Below are 20,602 nucleotides of genomic sequence, written 5' to 3'. Positions count from 1 at the left end.
CTTTCCCTACCATGACTATGCTTTGTTTATGCTTCGCTTGGAGACTTATGCTACGTTTTTGCCATGTTACCTGCAATGTTTTGTATGTTTTGATTTTGACTCTGATTCATACCTGCAGTGTTTTGTTACGTTTTTGACCTTTTTGAGAATAAATTAAGATGCGGCTGCCAAGCTCTTGTCTGCACTTTGGTCCGACTCAAAATCCTCCCTCTACACGAACACAGCTGAGAGGTCACAGATAAATTTAATCATCAAATATGAAAAGTCTAACGCACAACTGCAAACCTACCAAAACATTCTTGTTCACCTAAACTGACAGGCCAGTCAAGGAGAGAATTAATTAGAAAAAGTAGGAAAGAAGTCCCATAGCATTTCAAAAGAATCTGCAGAGATGCACAGCTCAGGTGGAAGAATCGGAGAACAGGAAGATTTCAACTTTTTGGCCTACATGCAATGTAGAACATGATGAGAAGAACAAACACTGATCATCACCTTTAACACACCAGCTCCAACAAGACACGTTGTAGTGGCACCATGATGCTGGGGGATTGCTTTTTTTCAGCATGGATAGCAAAGCTGGTCAGAGTTTATGGGAAAATAGGCTAAGCTAAATACACATTAATCCTGGAAGATAATACTGTATGTTTGAGGCAGCAAAAGAAAATACTTAGGTTGAGGTTTACCTTCCAACAGGACAATGACCCTAAACATACAGACAGAGCTACTATGTTATAGTTTAGATCAAAGCATATCCATGTGTTAAAAAGGCCCTGTCAATGTCCAGACCTAATTCCAATTGAGAGTACCACGGCTAGACTTGATGTTCACAGATGCTCTCCATCCGATGAACAATGGACAAAAATGTCAGTATCTAGATATGCAAAACTGGTGGAAACATAACCCTAAGGATTTTCAGCTGTAATCGCTGCAAAATGTGGTTCTATGCAAGACTTAAATGCTAAATACAAATGCATGCCACACTTTTCAGATTTTTACTTGGAAACATTTTTGAAAAGCTTGTTATAATCTTCTTTCACTTTCAAGTTATGTACTACTTTATGTTGTTCTTGTGGTTGTAACCTGTCGAAATGTGAAAACAATTCTGTGTTATGAATGCTTTTACAAGGCACTGTATTTTGCCTGTATTCTTGCCTGATGCAGCAGCATTGCAGGCGTCTGCAAAATAATCGGATATATTTCTACATGACATGGTCCTTTATTATTTTAATAATATCCTGGAAAGTTTGGAACCATAGGAGAACATGAAATTGAAATGAGCCAGACCCACACGAATGTCCAGGATCAGGGTTTCACTCAGAGGAAATGAAATACAATATCAGCCTCGATGGGTTCATCCTAGATTTATTGCAACAGCCATTTCCTGAGTGCGTTTTTTGGTCAAAGCGAAAGCAGAGAGAGATGTTTCCATCCAGCATTTGAGTGTTGGAGTGTAACTCTTTCCCCATCCAGCTATTGTGTGTTTTACATAGGATTGTAAAAGTCAGTTATACGATGAGCTGATGAATAAGCTCTTAATTTAATGGGCTGGGAAATGCACAAGTTGTCTGACAGTTTCATTTCATTTGCAAAGCATGCCCTAAATCTTCGTTTGCATACAGCATTGGGGAGCAGCTCAATTCACGCGTCTTATGGCAACAAGTTGTATAAACATCAGGACCACATGCCCACCTTTCCTCCCTTAAACGCTGTCTAAGAATGTTCTTTTTTTCCTTTCTCCAGGCTGCCTCATTCAAGTAATGGATGAGTCCGGCTCCAAGCCGCGAGGTAGATTTGAAACTTTGCTTGCTGCAAGGCACTGTTTTGCAGGGGGCTCAGCTGTAATAACAAAGCATTGCATTTAATCTTGAAGGGAAACAGTAGGGGTTCAGTAACAATATAGAAAGTAGTAGATTATTTTTTTTTTTGCCTTGCAATGTGTCTTAGGATGTGTTTGCCAACATTAGAAAATCACCTTTGAAACAGAAACAAAAGTATTTACAGAGGCAACAAGAACCTGTCGCGTTTCACTGCCAATTGAATGCTCAGTGCAATTTTAAATAGCCTGAAGGCTTGTCATAACTAATCTAAAGCACAACGGCTAAACAAACAAGCAACAACAAAAGTGTATACCATAGAACATTTTTGTGCAAAAGCAATCAAAGCCAGTTGGTGCTCTGAATACCTTCAGTGAGATCTCTTTGCACTGCCTCTTCAGCTGCTTTCTTTTTAATCCCAACATAGAGTTGGAGCAGTAATTTGTCAAGACAAGCAGACACATAAAGTGTGTCTGCTGTTTGGACAAAAAGGCGGCTCGCTGCGAGGAAGGGGAATAAAAGGAGGCTACAGTTCTATTTACCCTGTGTGAAAATTGTTCCAAAATGATGCATTTGTCTCTACCTGTCATCGCCCCTCTGAATCAAAAATGTCATAACTGTTCAGATCTCACATTTTCCACTGATGGTTGTGTTTTGCACCATAAGCGCTGGAGTTAAAACGGATGTTGACAGTAGAAAAACTTAGCAATCAAGAAATAGCATTGTGCATTTGACAATGTTGGCTTTTTATGACATGTGTCTTTGTTTGCACAGATGCTAAGGCAGAGGTACTTATAAGTAAACAATAAAAAATAGAAGGCAAAACTGACTCCACGGAGGCCTGGTCTGCTCTGGTTTCTTTGTGCCTTTGCTCTTGCATGGCAGATGGTCATATATGATGTGAGTCAGTGTAATGATGTGTGTTTGGTCTGCTGGCCAGCTCTCAGTACTGCCTATGAATGTGCCTCTGTTCCAGTCACTGTTTTACTAATCTCCTCAGTGCAGAGTCTGTGCCATAGAGCATGACCACACATTTTTTTTTGTCTAGGAATTAAATGTCACCTGAGGGCAGGTCACTTGCAAACAAAAGGCCACCAGCCGATTTGCAGGTATAAACAGTCCCAGATAAGGAGGCCTTCTCTTGCTGTGCAGGAAATTGAATAAGTACAGAGGCAGAGAAAAAGTCAGCGAAATAGCTGCGCACAAAGAACATTTTTGTTTGCCTTACACTATCAGTATTGACCTCTTGTAGCGTATATCCTCATTGAATGTGCACAGCACAATGGTCTCATCGAAGATGAGGAGCACGAAGCTGTCGGTCATCTAGATCTCCCCATCTGGGCATCTGTTATCAGCACTGCTGTTTTCTGCTTACATTGACCGGAATGCTGGTGGAAGGGAATGGGGCAAGGTCATCCCGCTCAAGTCAATCAAAGTGGTCAGCGCTGCAGAGATAGTAGGGGGTTATTGCCAAGGAATGTGTGTTTTTTTTATCGACTTTCCGAAGTTCTCTAAGACTCCCAACAGCTGTGCCAATGGGCAATATACAGTGCATTGCAAAGGTTTTTTTTTGACCACTTTTTCACATTTCAACACATTAGAACCACAAACTTCAAAGTGTTTTAATATAGTTTTATGTGACAGACCAAGACAAAGTGAGACAGAATTGTTTTTTTTGTTGTTGTTTTTTTCCTAATAAAAGGGTGGGGGGCATTTGTATTTGTGCTGTAGGAAAATCACAAGAAGTCCAGCACACATGTGAAAGAAGGTCAGATAAGACCGAAATTCAACTTCATGGCCTACATGCCAGTTTGTGGTACAAAACAAACTCTGCACATCACCCTAAACTTTCCAAGTATGTGCTGCCTAATGCTGGTTTAACAAAAGTGATAAAATACATGGAAGTTGAGCATGTCACATGTAAATGTGGATAGGTTTAAGGGTTAGGAATCCCTTTGCAAGGCCCTGTAAAACAGGTTTAACTGTAAGCTTCTAAATAAACAGTTTCAGAACAAATGGCAATTAATCATTAAGTTATAACGGAATGTGTAAAATCTCTTTGTGCAAATATATTGCAGCCTTTTTTATGTTAATTTCTTTCTAGTCAGTCCAGCATATTTTGAAACTCTGGGTGCCAGTTTTTGTTGAAATTGTGTAAGTACCAGCTTAAATGTCCTTAAAGAGGATAGAGTGCAAACACACACTGATATGACCAACACATTTTTTAAATTAGGTTGCTGCAGTGTCAGCATTCTAGAGACGAGCTCCTGCAAGATGAGCACAGTTAGTAGGAAACTCAGGATGGCTCTTGAAGAGATTGCTGATAAAAAATCTGCCCATTAATCTAAGTCAGCACAGACTTTGCCTTAATTGCATTAAAAGTTGCATTTTAATGCAGAAGGAAACATGCATTCAATGAAAAACATATGGTACACTAAGAGAGGCATACAAAACAAAAAATATTTTGCATGTGCAGCTGGAAAAATGTCTTTGCTGGGAAACAAACAGCACTGAAAAACTCAAAAGGTTAAATCTGCACAGAAATACTTTTTAATCTCAAGAAATTAGTTTGTGGTAACAAAGAAACAAGCTGGATAATGATAATGCGACTGTTTTAGAAACCATCTCAAGTGTTTCATATCTGAATTATTTGCATCACAGCCCTGATCTCTCCTTCTGGTCATCATTGTGGTCTCAGCCTCATTATTCATGTAATCCGTGTGCCAGTTGCAGCTTCTTCTGACACCCTGTCTCAGCTCCATACATGCAGGACAGGGTGAAAGGAGGTGGAGGTTGATTAGCAGGAACTCTGCCCCAGCAAACAAGAACAGAGACGAGATCATGTGATGAAGACTCACTCACCCCCACCACCACTTCTCCTTTCTTTCTGCTTCATCCTCTTCTTTCTTTCTAACCTACTCCCAGACATTTCTTGCTTGGAAAATCCAGCTGGGGTTTAAGCGCAAGGGTAAAATGCAGCCTTCAAGGGGGTTTAGGCATCACTCAGGGCAGATCAAACCTGCAAAATGATAACCCTGCTCCACGCTAGAGGGTTAGTCTAACTCACCTCTTTCTGTGTCTTTCATCAACTTCCCTGAAGAGATGCAACAGTATTTTGGATATTGAACAAGCAATAAACTAATTCTGTCAAAGCGGCACTCTCCCAGGAGGACATAGGAGGTTTTCATGTTCCAAGCTGAACATTTCCTTCTTCCAAATGTTTATCTGTTGTAAGAGGTATTTGTATCAGCAAGAAAGGGATGTTTTGTTGGTAAATTATGGAATATGTCAAATTATACCTAGTTTAATCAGACTAATGTATCAGTGAACCGCGCCAAACATCTTAGTTTGTGACATCTTAGTGTGGCCCTCATGAATTTAGAGGCTTACATGTATTAGTAATGCACTGAAGCTCCGTCTATCTTCTGATGTGCACCCAGAGGGTCAGGGAGGATAAATCTTTATTCCTGTGACCAAATTAAGTCATTACACTGTGCAAGTCCTGCAAGAAAGACTTGTATCCAAGATAGATGTTCTGGAGAGGCAGAATAATCCATCATGCATTCTTTGCATTATTTGTGGCAAAAAATAAACATTTGATATGTAATCCTAGATTTCTTATATTATGTGTTCAAAAAGGAATTCTTAGGAACTTAAATCAGGAAAAGCTTGATGGGTGTTGCTCATTGTGCCCCTTTAGCCCTTTTGTACCTTTGTAGTTTTAGTCATTTCATACCTGACTTTTCTGCTTTGACCATGATCCTTTATCTTCATAGTTCCTGAAAATATTTAACAACAAAAAAAGATGTGCAATATTGGTAAAGTCCATTGGTAGAAAATGTCTTGCTTATGAGTACGAAATATAGGAGGTAATGTTTAGGTACAAAATGGGGGTACGAACTGATGAATGGGTAAACCTAGCTTGAAATCAGGGCAACACTGTGTTACGAAAACATCCAATGTTGATATTGTTGTTCAATATCGCAATTACTTTGTTGGTTGGGATGTACCCATATTTTCTCACTCCTATCATTGTTTTCAAACATCAAATTTTCCCCACCACATTTTGTGAGCTTAAGCATTTTGAATACCCAAATCTATTTCAGGTTCATCCAAATGGGCAAATGCAAGCAGAGCGTTACTTCATGTCACTTTAAATATAATACTCAGCCAAATATTGCATCCAAACAGTCCTTTGCGATGAGGATATTTCACCAATTGATATTGCGATTCAATATATTGTTCAGCTTTACATGTTTAATTTATTTGCAAATGAACGATACAGAACAAATCCAACTACTGTGTCAAATAATTTGCCAGCATTCAAATCCAGCAGTTATATGTGGTAGATTTTGTGATTCTATTGCCATGCATGTTCTGACAGACCAATATCATTTGTGTCATTGCTAAAAGACCCAAACATCTCAAACTCTTGTTTGTATTCAGATTCTGAGGCCAAACCTTTTATTCTCTTTTAACTGACGTGGCTTAAATGTAGCTCATTTGTTGGTCAGGGCAAATCATATACTAGCACAAGGTAAGTTGTTTATGGTGGGTGGATGCTAATGGGTGGACAAAATATATTAAGCTGTTGTTTTGCCTAGTTGTGTAGGAACAGTACAGGATGGTGTGAGTATACAAACTTTTCAGAAAGACAACATGGTCCGGAAAAAGATGGAGTGATTTGTTTAAATGAGCTGCAAAGATTACCAACGTGCCACTCCCATAGTGTGCTAAACAAAACTCAAACAAATCAACTCTGTTCCAATCTCTTATTGCCATCATGCTACAGCGACCACAGTGACCTTGCTGCATCATTAACCTTCAACAACCTTTTGGATTGTGCTTGGCCATTATGTACTCAATGAACTAACTGTTCAACAAGTGTCAGAATCTTTTTTACATTTACATGTGTGATCACATCTATGCTCTTACTAAGTTAGCCTGACTAAGGAGACTAGAGGCAGCATTGGGGTTCTTTACCTCCAGCAAAATGACAAATCCTTCTCCTTACACTCCTTCATTGACACATGAGTCAACATTTAATCTGTTATTCTATACTACCGCATTGTTTTCCATAGTTAAAACAACATTTAGAGAATGAATTGACAGAAAAGGCAGTGGTACAAGTCGTGGTTTTGCAATTTGAACCCACACGGCTTAATTCATGTATCACCAAGGAGAAAAGAGATACAACGCGGAGCGCTTCATCTGACCACAGAAGCAGTCACTTCTATATTGCCGGGTTCTATTTTCGAATCCTTATATGGGAATCAAGAGTGTCTGATAGCAGCCGTCTGGGAAGGGCGGTGTAGCCCCGGGGTTTGTGGTCTTGTCTGACACTGTCTTTAGAAACAATTCCCAGCAAGGTGGACCAGAGCGGGGACTAAAGTGTCATGGGAAACGGTGCAATGTGTCCAACTTGATTTTCAGTGTTTCGCCACATTTCGACAGTTGGAATGAAATGTGAGCCGATCAGGGATATGGAAGGCTTCTTTGGGTGTCATCTGTATTCGAAAAGCAGGTGTTACGTTGTGAATCCCCAGATCTTCGTTCTAATCTCCCACCTTTCTCATGTGTGCCTCTCACATCTGATGAATGGTCTGTGACACATTTTTTAACATTTTGTACAGGTTTGTCGACTGCATCACCAATTAAGTATTTTGTGTAGTGTCTTCATAAAGATTCACACCTAGTTGAAAGAAAATATTGTTTTTAATCTTCTATGCCCATTTTATAAATTCCTTTTGAAAAACCTAACTCCACTGAAGTAAATCCTGCTCATTCCCTCCGGATATTGGATTATGGAGGCATCTCCCACTTTTGGAGGAAAAACTTGACTCTAAGGTCTCTTTCTTTTCAAGATGTTGCCTACCAGTAGCACCGGGAATAAAACAACATAAAAAGACAAACAATCTTGAAATACTCCTGCTGTGACCGTGGTGGGGACACTCTTATTTGACTAAAGGCTACACCCTCCTTTATGCTGCAAAAGAAAGCGTCCCTGTCAAACTGAAACCCAGAACAATAGGGGCCAGCCTCAGGGAAACAGGGCCATTTGCATGCAGCTGTTTGCCGTTTCCAGGACCACAAAGGCCAATCAAAGGGGCCTTAATGGGAGATGACAAGCGTCAACTAGTGCCTTTGCTCTCTGTCTGTGCCAGATCTTGTCATTCTCTCCTACCCACTAAAAATGGCCCAGTTTTTTTAAATTAAACATTCCTCCAGTCTATTTCCCTCCCACTGCCTGATGGTGTGCAGTTTGAATGGTTAAAGGTTGGTCATGACTGCAGTCTTGGGAGCCAAGATGAACCTGAACATGTGTGTTATGGTCTGCCGCTTGCAGTTGGCAGACGGCAATATCTCAACACAAAAACTACATCATGTTCTCGTTTTATCTCCAGGGATTTTTTTTAACGTCACATGCAGGGTATAACTGCAGTGGGTTTCAGATGCACCCATCTGAGCCACAGTGCCACTTCCAATTTCAAGGGTGTTGATAGAAAACAAAATATGTATTATGAGAAGGGTTGTCGCCAGTGAATTATAGGCAGTCAGCTAGAGGGAAAAGGAAAAAAAATAAAAAGCTCCCAGAATGCAACAGATTGAGCAGAAGTACTGGTCTTATTTTGCTCTCTTGAGCTCAATAGATGGCTTAGCAGGCAGGTCAGGAGGAGAAATCTCCAAAGCTACCTTTTTGTGCAGCCACTCACTGAGGGGAATGCATGATGAGGCCTGATGTCAACAAGGGCAGGAATGGGGATCAGAGCCAATTATCACTTCGTCAAAGTGGTTTCCATTGTAATATGTCGAGGTGGTCTCAATCAAAGTTGATGATACCAGGGGTGGTTTACTTGGCAAAAAGAAAATAGCGTGTTTTTTTTTCATTTACAATCTCTTTGCGTAAAAAGAGCTCTCCAAGAAACAACATATCCGAGTGTAGGCTGAAGAACATTTCTAAACATCTGTTTTGAACTGTAACAATTTGACAATGAGACCCTCTGTTAAAAAAAAAAAATAAGCAAAACTGTTTGCATTAACACTTTTTTTAAAGACATTGATAGTTATTCCAGTGACATTAATCTAGGGGAGAATTGTGCAAAAGATTATTTTCACTGTTCAAAATACTTACAAGGAGTCCAACCACTGCTGTTTATTGCGTGTTGCATAGGTAGCCGCCTAATTTCTGTCTGCAGTGCATCAATCACAACGTACCTAACAGCGATATTGTTTCTATCGTTTCTTGTGTTTCTCATGTATCCTGTACTGTCTCTTCAGAAGTACTCTTTCTTCTTGAAATGTTGCATATTTTTGCATGTTACAACCACACATTTTTTCTATTTCTATGGTTTTTTTTGTTTTTTTTTGTAACAAATTAAACATATGTTTGGAAAGCATATTTATTCAACCTGCCTTAATGCCTATATCTCTAAATAAAATAAAATAAAAGTTGAAACATGGTGGTGATAGCATTATGGCGTGAGGCTGCCTTACTTTAGCAGGATAGGGAAGCTGTTTCAGAAATTATGGGAAAATGGACGTGCTCAATACTGGGCAGTCCTGGAAGAAAAAAAAATGTGGCTGCAAAAGTCTTGAGACTACCTTAAACATAAAGTCAAGGCCACATGTAAATCTGGTAGAGACAGAAGATATGAAGACAAAAAAAACCACACTCTTAAGATTTTTATTCATAATAATTGGAAAACTATGTCTCATTGTCCTTCCACTTCATAGTTGCAACCAACTTTATGATGGTCTAGCTCATAAAATTCTAATAAAATACACTCATGTTTGTGGTTGTAATGTGATAGGTCTCTTGCACAGCAAATATGGGTAAAAACACGTGGGAACCTTCATTTTTTACATCTAAACTGTGATATCATACCAGTCCCAAAGACTGGGGGAAGACCTTTAGACATTTTTTTAAGTGATAATTTCCAGTGGTCGGTTCAAAATGTGACTGGGGGGAAAAGACCAGGATGTCAGGCTGTAACGAAATATGACTGATAAGAAAAATACGTCACTATGTTAATCGTTATTTCTGATACCTAAAATCATATGTGATTTGCTCTCAGCAGTGCCGTCGATCCTTTTCAGAAGATGCTATTTCTTCTCTGGTGGTCAGTCATTGCCCAAGCAGTGGGGTAAGGATTTTCATCCTCCCTGGAGTTTCTAAGTAAAAAGAGAACACCTGCAGGGGTTTCGGTGGTCATTTTAAACTAAGACTCTTCAGCCACAGTCGTCTTAATTCCTGGTCTGCTTGTAACTTTTGAAAAATTATCCACTGATTGCAGGAATAATCCATCTTTAACATGCCTCAGTTGAAGCCACAAGTAAAGCTTTGTGTGCAGCAGCAAACACGGTAAGTCATGTTCGTAGTTGTGTGATTGTCATAACAGACAAAAAAGAGAAAAAATAACTAAATTGCTAACCAGTTACTTCAGAAATACATCTCAGTACATACCGAAAAGAAGAGCTTTGATGGTATCATCCTGGAAGTTCCTAACATATGCACTCCTCCAGCACCGCCAGCAGTGGTGTTTCTGCTCATGTTTGAGCAAAATATCTGAATTGTTTCACATAATGGAAAGTTTTTGAAGAGTATTTTTTAATGATAACTGGATACAATTTCACATTAAAATTGTGATATTAACAAAATTTTAATGGTAAATTTTAACATAGCAATTGTCACAACCAATAACTGTTGCCATGTCTTCCACATACAAGCCAATTTATGATATAAGGATAAAATTCAACAAAATCTGAGCAAGAGCATAAAACAGCAAAGTATACCACTTGTCCTATAGACAATCTATATTTTTTCATTTAATTTTAAACATTGACAATGGTACTGCAGGATCACCCAATCTTTGTTACAAACACTTACGCAGTTTCTGCGTTATGGAAATCATCCTGCAGTTTTCCTGACACCATTTTCCTTGCAGCTAGTGGCCTTCTGTCGAAATCTTCAACTGATTCAAAGTTGATCAGTCAAACAAAGCACAGAGTGTGAGATGAAAAGCTTTTCATGCCTCCCTAGGACACACTGCACACAAACAACCTTCGCTCCATCTCAAAATCTCGCAAAACTCATTTAAACCAAGGAAATCCACACAGAGGAACAGACACATACAGAGACCATTGTTGTTGCAAGGTTTTTCCTTCAGAACTGTGTCTAAACCCTGAGATTTAGGAGACATCCAGTTAAGCCTCCAAAAATATATTCCTTTGAATTTAGATTTTCCTCATCTACACATTGAAAAAAAGACTTCTTTACACATGGTATAATTTTATACTTTTATATAGATTTGTCATTACATGCCTAGTTACAAGTTGACAAAACAACCATTAATGAGACCAAGACTGTTCTCAGTTTGGACAAGTGGTGATTTGCTCTTTGGGCCACCGGCACAGCCTAGGTGATCCTACTTGAGTTAGCTTATGATTGAAAAGATCTATACCAGTGAGGTGGGGTTAGGAGTCCAGCCAGACACGATCCTAATCAATTGCTAGGCTTCTGCTGACAGCAGCTTGCCATCATGCCAAAGTGATCTGATAGATGGGCAGAGGCGGTGGTGGACAGCCAGAGAAAGAAACTTAGAGAAGGCAGATGGCGCAAGTGTACGTGAGGGTGTTTTTGGTTTTTTTTGTGCCAGAAAGGCTGTCTTTCTTCTTAGAATTTTAAAACCCTACGAGATACATTATTTCCGTCTGTTCTCTGTAGCTGCTGTGATAAACCCGTCACTCCGTCCATGAGGAATGGCAGGCGGGATGGTCATTAGTCTTCACAGTAAAGCCGCCAACTCCTCTCTCTGGATTTTATGATCCATCATTCTAGACAGGTTTTCTGAAAGGTTTGGGTAATTGTCGTGGTTATTGGAAAAGATGGAGCGACCCTGCAGACCTTCACTTATGATTTGGCTGGACTGATTTCTTCTAATGAGGTGATAAACAGTCCAGCTAAGAACAATTTACTGGCTATTAGATTTATCATGGTTTCATAATGAAATGTCCAGAGGCCAAATGCCAGAGAAAATCTGCTGTTCATTTTAAATTTTGTTCTCCTGCTACTTCTCCAAGTGTGCCTAGAACCTTTTCCTAATATGCAATGACTCTAACAGTATATTTTTACCAGTGAATGTTTTACAGATGCCATTTTCTCCTTTTTGCTGCTGTGGCGTGTGCAGGCTTACATAGACTATTATTATATCTGAGCCAGGCGCAGAAACACAGAAATGGCTTGCAGACGTGTGGGTCGGGTTTTTGAGGACAGGAATTCCGAGCCGGAATCACTTTGGCTCTGAGCAGTTCAAACAATGCTAATTGCGCAGGGCCCTGGCTATCAAAAGTGTGAGGATAATTAAAGGTGGGAAGTGTTAGTACATGACAATGCTCAGGAGCCAATGGGAGCAGGGAAAAGGTAACAGGCTGAAAGAAGGGCTAATTAGGAGAGAGCAGAGTAGAAAATACAAATGGTAGCTGCTCCCTCAGGGGCCCACCAGCACTGAAAACAGCAACGATTATTGACAGCTCATGCAGAGCTCTGCTTGCTCTTCTTTAATGGACCACATTTCCGTGTTCTACTTAGATTTTACCAAATAGTTTTCTCAGAATTGCTGACAGTCTTAGTTTTTCGACTGGATCACTTTAACTCCAGTTAATGGATTTCTTCTTTTTTCTTCATTATGAATCATCTTACAGTGGATATGCAATGACTATACACCTCTGGCATAATGCCAGATTTTTGGATGCAAAGTGTACACACTCTTAATACTTTCTTTAAGCGCCTGTTGATTCAAATCCAGCATTCATTCTTCTTGTACACACACTTGCCATCATTTATAGTGATTCAGTTGTAATAAAAACCAGGTATCTTTAGATTTTTCTTTAGGATTTGCTTATTTGCATCAATTCAGGTAAAGCCAAAGCTTTGAGGGAACAATGGATGAAAATAATCTCATTTTACAAACCTGGACCTGTCAGAAGAACTGTACAAAAAACTTCCACAGCTCTTATACATACATTAAAACCTAAAATTATTAATACCCCAGGCAGATTTAGATTTAAAGACATATCTAATTTTACAAGCATGTTTCTTTTAGAGTGACCCAACCAGAGTTGAGACTTGAATCTGAAAAGTTTTGTAAGGAGCTAAAGATTAGGGTGTTGGCAAGGAGGCCTTTCAATGTCAAATTGCTGGTGGTTGTCATAAATCTTCAAAATATCAGACAATACATGCAAGAAAGTGGTCAGCAATAATCAGATTTTTCCATGGATTATTACAAAAGGGTATAAATAATTTTTGCTGTTTTTATTTAAGATGTATATAAAAGGCATGGTGGTGGCACAGGGGTAAAGGTTGTGAACCATGTAGGGAGGCTACAGTCCTCCATGCAGCTGTCACAAGTTCGAGTCCTGGGCCATTGACCTTTACTACATGTTTTCCCCCCTCTCTCTTCAGCCCATTTCCTGTCATTCTACTTACAATATAAAGACTACTAATGCCACAAATAAAAAAACAATTTAAATAAAAACTCATTTTCTTTATTTAAAACTACTTTTACATTGTTTTATTATATTTAGCCTGTTTTGATTTCCCAAGACTTCATGTTTCTCTATAATTGATAAAAAGCTAAGTTGAAAAAACTATAGCGTAGGCTTCCAAGAGCCTGACAGTATTATTGAAAGACCTGCAGGAATTTCTGGTTAGTCCTGGCTGTGTTCTACCTATGACAACAGTCTCCTGTAGTCATTATATGTCTGGACTAAGGGTGGAAGGAAAGAAGCGTTTCCTCCAGCCCATAAAAACTAATTATTCAGGCCTGGCTAAAATCTCCCAAAATCTTTTGGAAGAATGTGGTAGCATCTGATTAAACCAAATTCCAAGAGGTATAACTTTTGCCAAAAACAACATGTCACCAAAAAAGAATTACAATGAAACATGGTCAAGGCAGCATCATGGTCTGGGATTCATTTTTCTTCAGTTAATAGAGGTACATTTAAGACATATTTAGGCATTTTAAGATGTATCTTTACGCTTTTTATATCCACTGTATCTGTTTGGTTCTATTTTTGACAGCACTTTTCATTACTTGAAAAGAAACTTTTCTCGGGTAATTTCCTCGAAGTGAGTGAAATTGCCCTCTAAAGTAGAGCTCTTCTTCGGCTATAGATTAGTCGTCCTGTGTGGACTCCGCACCATCCCGTTTAGTTAGGTTGTATTCCGCTTGCCTCTTTTTATGTCTTTCTTTGCAAAGCAAACAAAGCCAAAAAAACAGAGAAATAAATTAAAAGCTCCATATGATAATAAAACAAACTGCTCTCAATCCAACTGGATTTGGTTGTGTTGGTGGATGCTCTTGGTTTGAGGAGACCATCTCTAAGCATTCTGCCCTTTATATTTGCTCAGGAATTTATGAGATTACCACTGATCTCCAGCGATTTAAAAATTTGGCAGGCCTGACCACAGAGCAACGGAGAAATGAATTGTTTTTCATTGTTCCCCCATTCCTGGGTTGCGTGTAATGGCCCCTCTGTTTAAAATTGCGGTAAACATTGGACTTCTGTGGCCTATTTGGGCGGTGCCAACAAATTTTTACAGCATGATGTGCGGTCTTGTGCTGGGGCAGTGATCCTTTAACCTATTAATTTAGTGATGTGCTTTCTTTGTCTTTTGTGTGTGTTTTCTCCCACTCTGTTAGGCTTCAGCCGTGCGGCCTTGCCTTTCGGGCTGGTCAGGAGAGAGCTCTCGTGTGAAGGATATGCCATTGATCTCCGCTGTCCTGGGAGTGATGTCATCATGATCGAGACAGCCAACTACGGCCGCACTGACGACAAGATCTGTGACGCTGACCCGTTCCAGATGGAGAATGTCAACTGCTACCTCCCCGATGCCTACAAGATTATATCACAAAGGTAAAACACCGGGGGAGGAATGGACGGATTTCGTTTCACAAACACAACCAGGAGCTGGGGAGAAAAAATGTGGCCCTCCTATTTTTTCTTGAGTATTTCCACTGTTTCTAGTGAACTGTTTAATGCTCTAGTATTTGTTTACACTTTGGCACATACTTCTTTACATTGATATGTTTTAATGGTCGTTATTTTCCGTGATCATTTTTACCTTTTATAGCAACATGCTTCAATAAGTGCCCTTATAGAACTGACTGAAGCACCCTTTTCTCCCTCACTTTTTACTTCCACTCAACTTCCTTTAATAAACCTACATACAGCACTCTGTGAACAGCCAGCTTTTTACGCAGTTCTTGGCTTCTGTGTGGAGGGTGGCTAAGACTGTCATTTAAAAAAACCTGTGAAGTCAGCAGTTTTCCCCATGACTGTGAAAGCCATACCATTTATTTTATGAAAATCCTTTCTTAACTGATTTTATGTAATATTCTTATTTTCTGAATTGTCATTAGCTTAGAGCTATCATAATTAAAATAAGAAACTGCTCAAATACATCTGTATTTAATGTATCAATATAACATACCGTATAATTTTTTCCTCTTTGAACTGAATTACTGAAATAAATTAACTTTTCCATGGTATTCTAACTTATTAAGACATACCTGTGCTTTTGACCTTAGTGCAAGAAAAACTCTTTTTTGTCATGCTTATCTAGTAGATTTGCATGCATTCTTCAAATATCTTACACAGCAGTAGAAAAGCCTGGACTACAAACGTGGCATTTCAGGCAGATCAGGACCACTGCGTGCTGTGTGTCCATGGTCCCTTATTTACTCTGCAGAGCTTTTTACAAGCACAAAACACTATGCAACACGCTGAAACTACTATGTACAGACAGCTGAATGTGTTCAAGCAAAATGGCACCAACTTACACCCTTCAAATTCCAGCTTTTGCCGTCACTTACCAAATTATGTGGGTGACATTTTAAATCTTAAAAAAGTGTAGCGCAGATTAATTCTTGACAGGCAGGAAGTGACATTCATGCGGCGCAGCTCTTGACACCAGCTGCGTGTTGTTGCCTCTGTTTGAGTCATAATCGAAGTAGCTCAGGGTGGCGACCGCCAGTTACATGAACACCCTCCTAATTCCCTATCTGAAACACTGCTCTTGCTTTGTTCAAACACTTGTAGTGCATTGAAGTGGCTTTGCTTCAGGTAGCGAGCCGTGCCCATCATCATGCCTTTCATCCCGGGGACCCTCTCACCGGATGCCCCCTTATTGTCAAACGACTGCACAGCAACACTTCAGCTCGACTGCTGCTTACCCCTAGAGGTGTGTGTGTGTGTTTTTAAAGGGCACTGGTTGAGCTATTCATAAACAGTAACGACCAGTGTTCACTGTCTTATGTGCCGCTCTGTCTTAACCTGCAGCCTCTTTAAAGCTGGCTTCTGAGCATCATCGCCCACCATGTCAGACCTCTGGGATTTTTGCATGCCTCATTCTCTCCTGTTTACTCCCATGAGATGCAGCTCCACAGAAGAGCTTCCTGAACGCATCAGATCCTGCTGACTTTCTAAATCTACACCACAGTCCCAGTACAGGTGTACTGTAAAACAGAGTCCATGCCCTCTGGATTCCATTGACAACCGCTACACATTTATTGACAAGTCAAGACCCACACTGGCTGGGGATTTGATTCAAAACCTACAGTCAAGTGAAAACTGCTTTTTCTAACATATTTGGGCATATAAATATTTTATATCAATGATAATACTGACAAATTCAGGTAATAACCCTAACAAAACAATAAAACTATAAAAAAGAACTTTTTTAAACTTTTTGTAAAATTGTACAAAATTTCTGGAATAAATAAGTACACCCCCACATTTATTCCTATTTAAATTGGCTAAAGAAAATGTTAATGAGCATTTTGAAGAAGGTTTGATCTGAATATTGTAGTGATTCAGATCAGAGGAAACGGGCCCCTGATCGCAATTAAAGGCGATGTGATCAACGGGGACGTTAAAGGAGCCACAAATCTTTCAGAGACCAATCAGCGCTCCATTTGTGTGCAGCAAACTACAATGTAGGTGTTTAAACTCCATCACACTGGGCCAGTCAATACTGTCAGAATTAGCAAAAGGCAACAGCCCCACAGAAGGATAAACAAACACATTAAACAAGAGCGGGTAGATGGAAACAGTTGGAGGTCTGCAGCACAGAGTAGCAGTTTCTAGAAATTGTGGCAGAGATCATTCATCAGGAGCTCAAGTCCCCCTCCCCCACAACAAAAATGACTAGAAATGAATCAAATGGATTGATTTTTGCACGACAGCTACATCAAAGGGTTTTGTCAAGAGAAATGTTTAGTTGGATGAAAGTTTTGTGAAAAAACTGCTGAAGCCTCTGGTCACTTCGTTTAATATTTGGGTTCTCATCCCCTTAGAAACACGCTGTGAATGGACTGTGAATTTGACCTTTCCATCTCTTGACTGGAGCAGGTGCAAAAACTGTTCACTTGTAAAAAAAATATAATCTAAATACACTTTTCGTCTCTCTGCCTTCCATTATTTCATTAGAATCGCAACCTCTTCTCTGACCCTTTAAAACTATCAGAATGAATCTTTTATCTGGTCAAAGGTGCAGCTCTATGTTAGAAAGCGAGTGGAATTCAAACACTTGACCACAGTGAGACTGTGCAGTGCAGATCGCATGCTGGGATTCGCTGCTGTTATAAACAGACTGTCAGAACCCTTAGCAACTGCACCTGCTCCTAAAACATGGAGATATCTCCAAATTACTGTGAAGGAAAATGCTGCGGTGGATTGTTCCAGCAAGAAAGGGATTTGTAGCAATGAAAAAAGCTATTCTGGTCCATACAGGTACACAAATCAATATTTTGTGCTTACAAAAGATCAAGTGATATAATATGATAAGCTTTCTGTTGTACTGGTTAACCAACAGAGAATGATAATCTAGAAAACCTTTTTCTGTCTTTTAACTCAGCTTTAGTTTTGTGGCCTGCAAACTAAACAGTTTGATTTGGTCTCATTGCTCACATCAAGTCAGCTGAACACAACCTGCTTAGTACAAAAAAGAACTCATAAATAGCCAGAAATGTTCCCCTTCGGAGCTCCTAGAAACCAGAAGTGGAGCGAAAGCTTGGGTGAATATTTATTAGGTGTGTGCCTTTGTGTGTTCTTTTGTCCTGCAGGTTGGCTGCAGAGTGGCACAAAGCCAACCACAGTAAAAAAGTTTTAGATGAATATTAAACATTTTTTATTAGAAATTTATCATCGCTTGTATAATTTAAGTGCAGTTTCATATGGATCCTGCTGGTTTGAGACGAAACTAATTGTTCTGAATGAACAGCAGATTTAAAAGGTTATATAAAAACTACATGGGTGAGACAAGGCATGATGTTGGTTTTGTGAGAACAAGGCAGGATTTTGGAAGTAGTTTTTGGAAAACTTAAAATCCAAATAAAGAATTCACAAATCGCAAGGTTTTACTGATCCGTATATTGTGCTTGTCTCATTAAGTTGTCCTAACGCCAAGAATTGAAGAATTGAAAATTACCCTATTTTTGTCTTCTCGCAAATAGAATAAGGTGCTATTAATGTTTTTTAAATACAGATAATCAAAGAGTAAAGACTTAGGAAGCTATAAAACGCGTGCTATTGTAAGCTTTATTGTCAATTATTGGTGTCTCTGTTTTGTAAAGAATTGTGGAGTTAAATTTTAGCAAGTCTAAACATTTTAGACTTTGAGTTTAAAATTGCAGAAACATTGTCCAGGCATTTAGCAAGCCAGAAGAAAAGGTCTGTCAGGGCAACTCATGACCTACTTAATTCCTTACTTCAAAATAAGAGTCTCAAACATAGATACAGCAAAGTATGAAGTTTAAACCACCCACCTTCATATTTGAGACCCATAATTATAGTTTACAATTTGTGTACTCTTATTAGTGGTTTGTGTTTTTCTCAAGTAAGATAAAGGGTTCATAAAACCAAATTAAAGAATTTCTCTTAGATGATGATTTATACAGTTTGGTCTTGAACTAGAGGTAAGCAAATGCCTAATAGATTCATTAGAAAAACTATGTAAATAACCCTTTAGTTTAGCACGAAATAGAACCTGTAATGCAGATGCTGACTTTAGTGTTGTTAGAGGCTAATGGTTTCTCTGGTTGGTGAAGAACTTTCAATACAGGTTTGATCTAAACATTTTTTATTTTGAAATAGAAATAATCAAAAGCAGTTCAGACTTATTTAAGAAACTATAAAAATGTCCTTTAGTTTGACAGCGACAGGAAGCTGGAAAGGGCATGCTTACTTGAGCAACATTAGTGTCTAATAGTTAGTCACTTCGTGTATTCTCTGTGTTTACAGATAGTTTGTATCTTGTCTGAAGCTCTCAGCAATTACCCAAAATCCTGCCAGATAAGTTATATAAAACCAATAAAAGCTTCTTTAATTAAGTTTCTACAATATTGTTACAAATTAACCTTAAACCATCACACTACCTAGGTACATACCACTATTGCCTGTTGATGTATTTTCAACATATACCAATGATTATATTGGAAGGACTTTGCCACATTTGTTGGTCAGTGTTTTGCCCAATTATGCTACATTTAACTTTTACTTTTAATTTATGTCCATTTTATCTGCTACATTGAAATGAATAATCAGGCAGAGAGACAATGTTATTTACAAATATTCCAAGGCATATTTCCTATCACATGCAACTGTTAACTTTAAAGTGGAACATCTCTGAGTGCGTTTAAGGTGATCAAGCATGTCCCATCGACTGTCCGTCAGATCACATTTTCTTGCAGTGACCCTGTTCGCTTGCGGTGGCTCTCTTGAGCATTCACTATGCTGTAGCCGCAAAAGTTGATCCTCTATAAGTACAGCTGGCACGATATCATCGTTGAAGTTTAGACCATAGTTGGTCGTCTTTCTCAAAGTTCATTGTCGACTGTGGATGTTTTTAGTAATATGTAATAGGTGATAAACAGTTTTTATTTTTAAAGGGCAATACAAAGCAAATGCATGTGCACCATTAAGCAACGTTTTATGCTGGTTTACAAGTGTATGTATGCTTACTTGCTTTTTAAAATTCATTAATTTAGTCCTGCTCTGGATAGATGGGTAGTCATGTTCATCAGTCATGTTTATTTTGTGTTTTCTCTGCAGCACTTTTAGGCAACAAGTTGTCCTTAACTTGTAAATGTTGTCCACTGTTCAAATGTATGTCCCACTTGCATCTCTGCCTCTGACCATTTTGAAATATTTATCTCAAGCCTGAACATTGTTAAACATTTCTTTTTCGGTGCCAGTTTTCATCTTGTTTGCCTCTCTTGCTGACATCATTCTATATCCCTGGGCCTGAAGAGAGCTCAATTGAAGTGGAGCCAATTTCACCCTATACAGTATTTACACAAACTCAATCTTTTGCTGTTCTTATATTTTTTCATTTTTTTTCCCTCTTGCTGCCTTTTTACTTGACCTTTTTTTAACACCCAGAAACATGTGCTAGCACACACACACATACCCACTGTCTCTACAATTCATACATCATATTTCACTGAAGAACATCATATCATACTGGAAGGCAAATAACTTTTCATAGAGTTGACACGTTCATGTCTTGTTTGGGGATACATGCAGAGGAGCTGCTCTGTTATACTCAAGGCCACCCATTCCAGTCCAGTGCATGTCACCACCACCTGTCTCGTGTGTTTTAATGAATGTCCTCTCTTCCAATAGCAGCCTGAAGACAGTAATTCCCAACATGCCTTGTTGCTGCTCTATCACTCTGTCATTCATGCCATGGCCTTCATTTACTCGCCTCTTAATGCTCTCATTCCTCT

General features: G+C 39.1%; 1 protein-coding gene across 15 annotated transcripts in view; it reads left to right on the top strand.

The window, feature by feature from the left end:
• LOC124869695 (adhesion G protein-coupled receptor L2-like) overlaps positions 1–20,602 on the top strand; it is a 143,752-nt gene that overhangs the window by 41,669 nt on the left and 81,481 nt on the right. For 14 of the 15 annotated variants that reach the window (XM_047367722.1, XM_047367723.1, XM_047367724.1 and 11 more), the window contains exon 3: positions 14,516–14,729. In XM_047367722.1, the coding sequence (XP_047223678.1) occupies positions 14,516–14,729 (214 nt within the window). Of the gene's footprint in view, positions 1–14,515; positions 14,730–20,602 lie in introns of those variants that run through there. The other variant, XM_047367726.1, reaches the window with a different exon arrangement.

This window comes from Girardinichthys multiradiatus, chromosome 6, assembly GCF_021462225.1.
Source record: "Girardinichthys multiradiatus isolate DD_20200921_A chromosome 6, DD_fGirMul_XY1, whole genome shotgun sequence".
Taxonomy (NCBI): Eukaryota; Metazoa; Chordata; class Actinopteri; order Cyprinodontiformes; family Goodeidae; genus Girardinichthys; species Girardinichthys multiradiatus.
The sequence above is the reverse complement of the archived record's forward strand: the minus strand, read 5'-3'. Positions and strand labels throughout refer to the sequence as shown.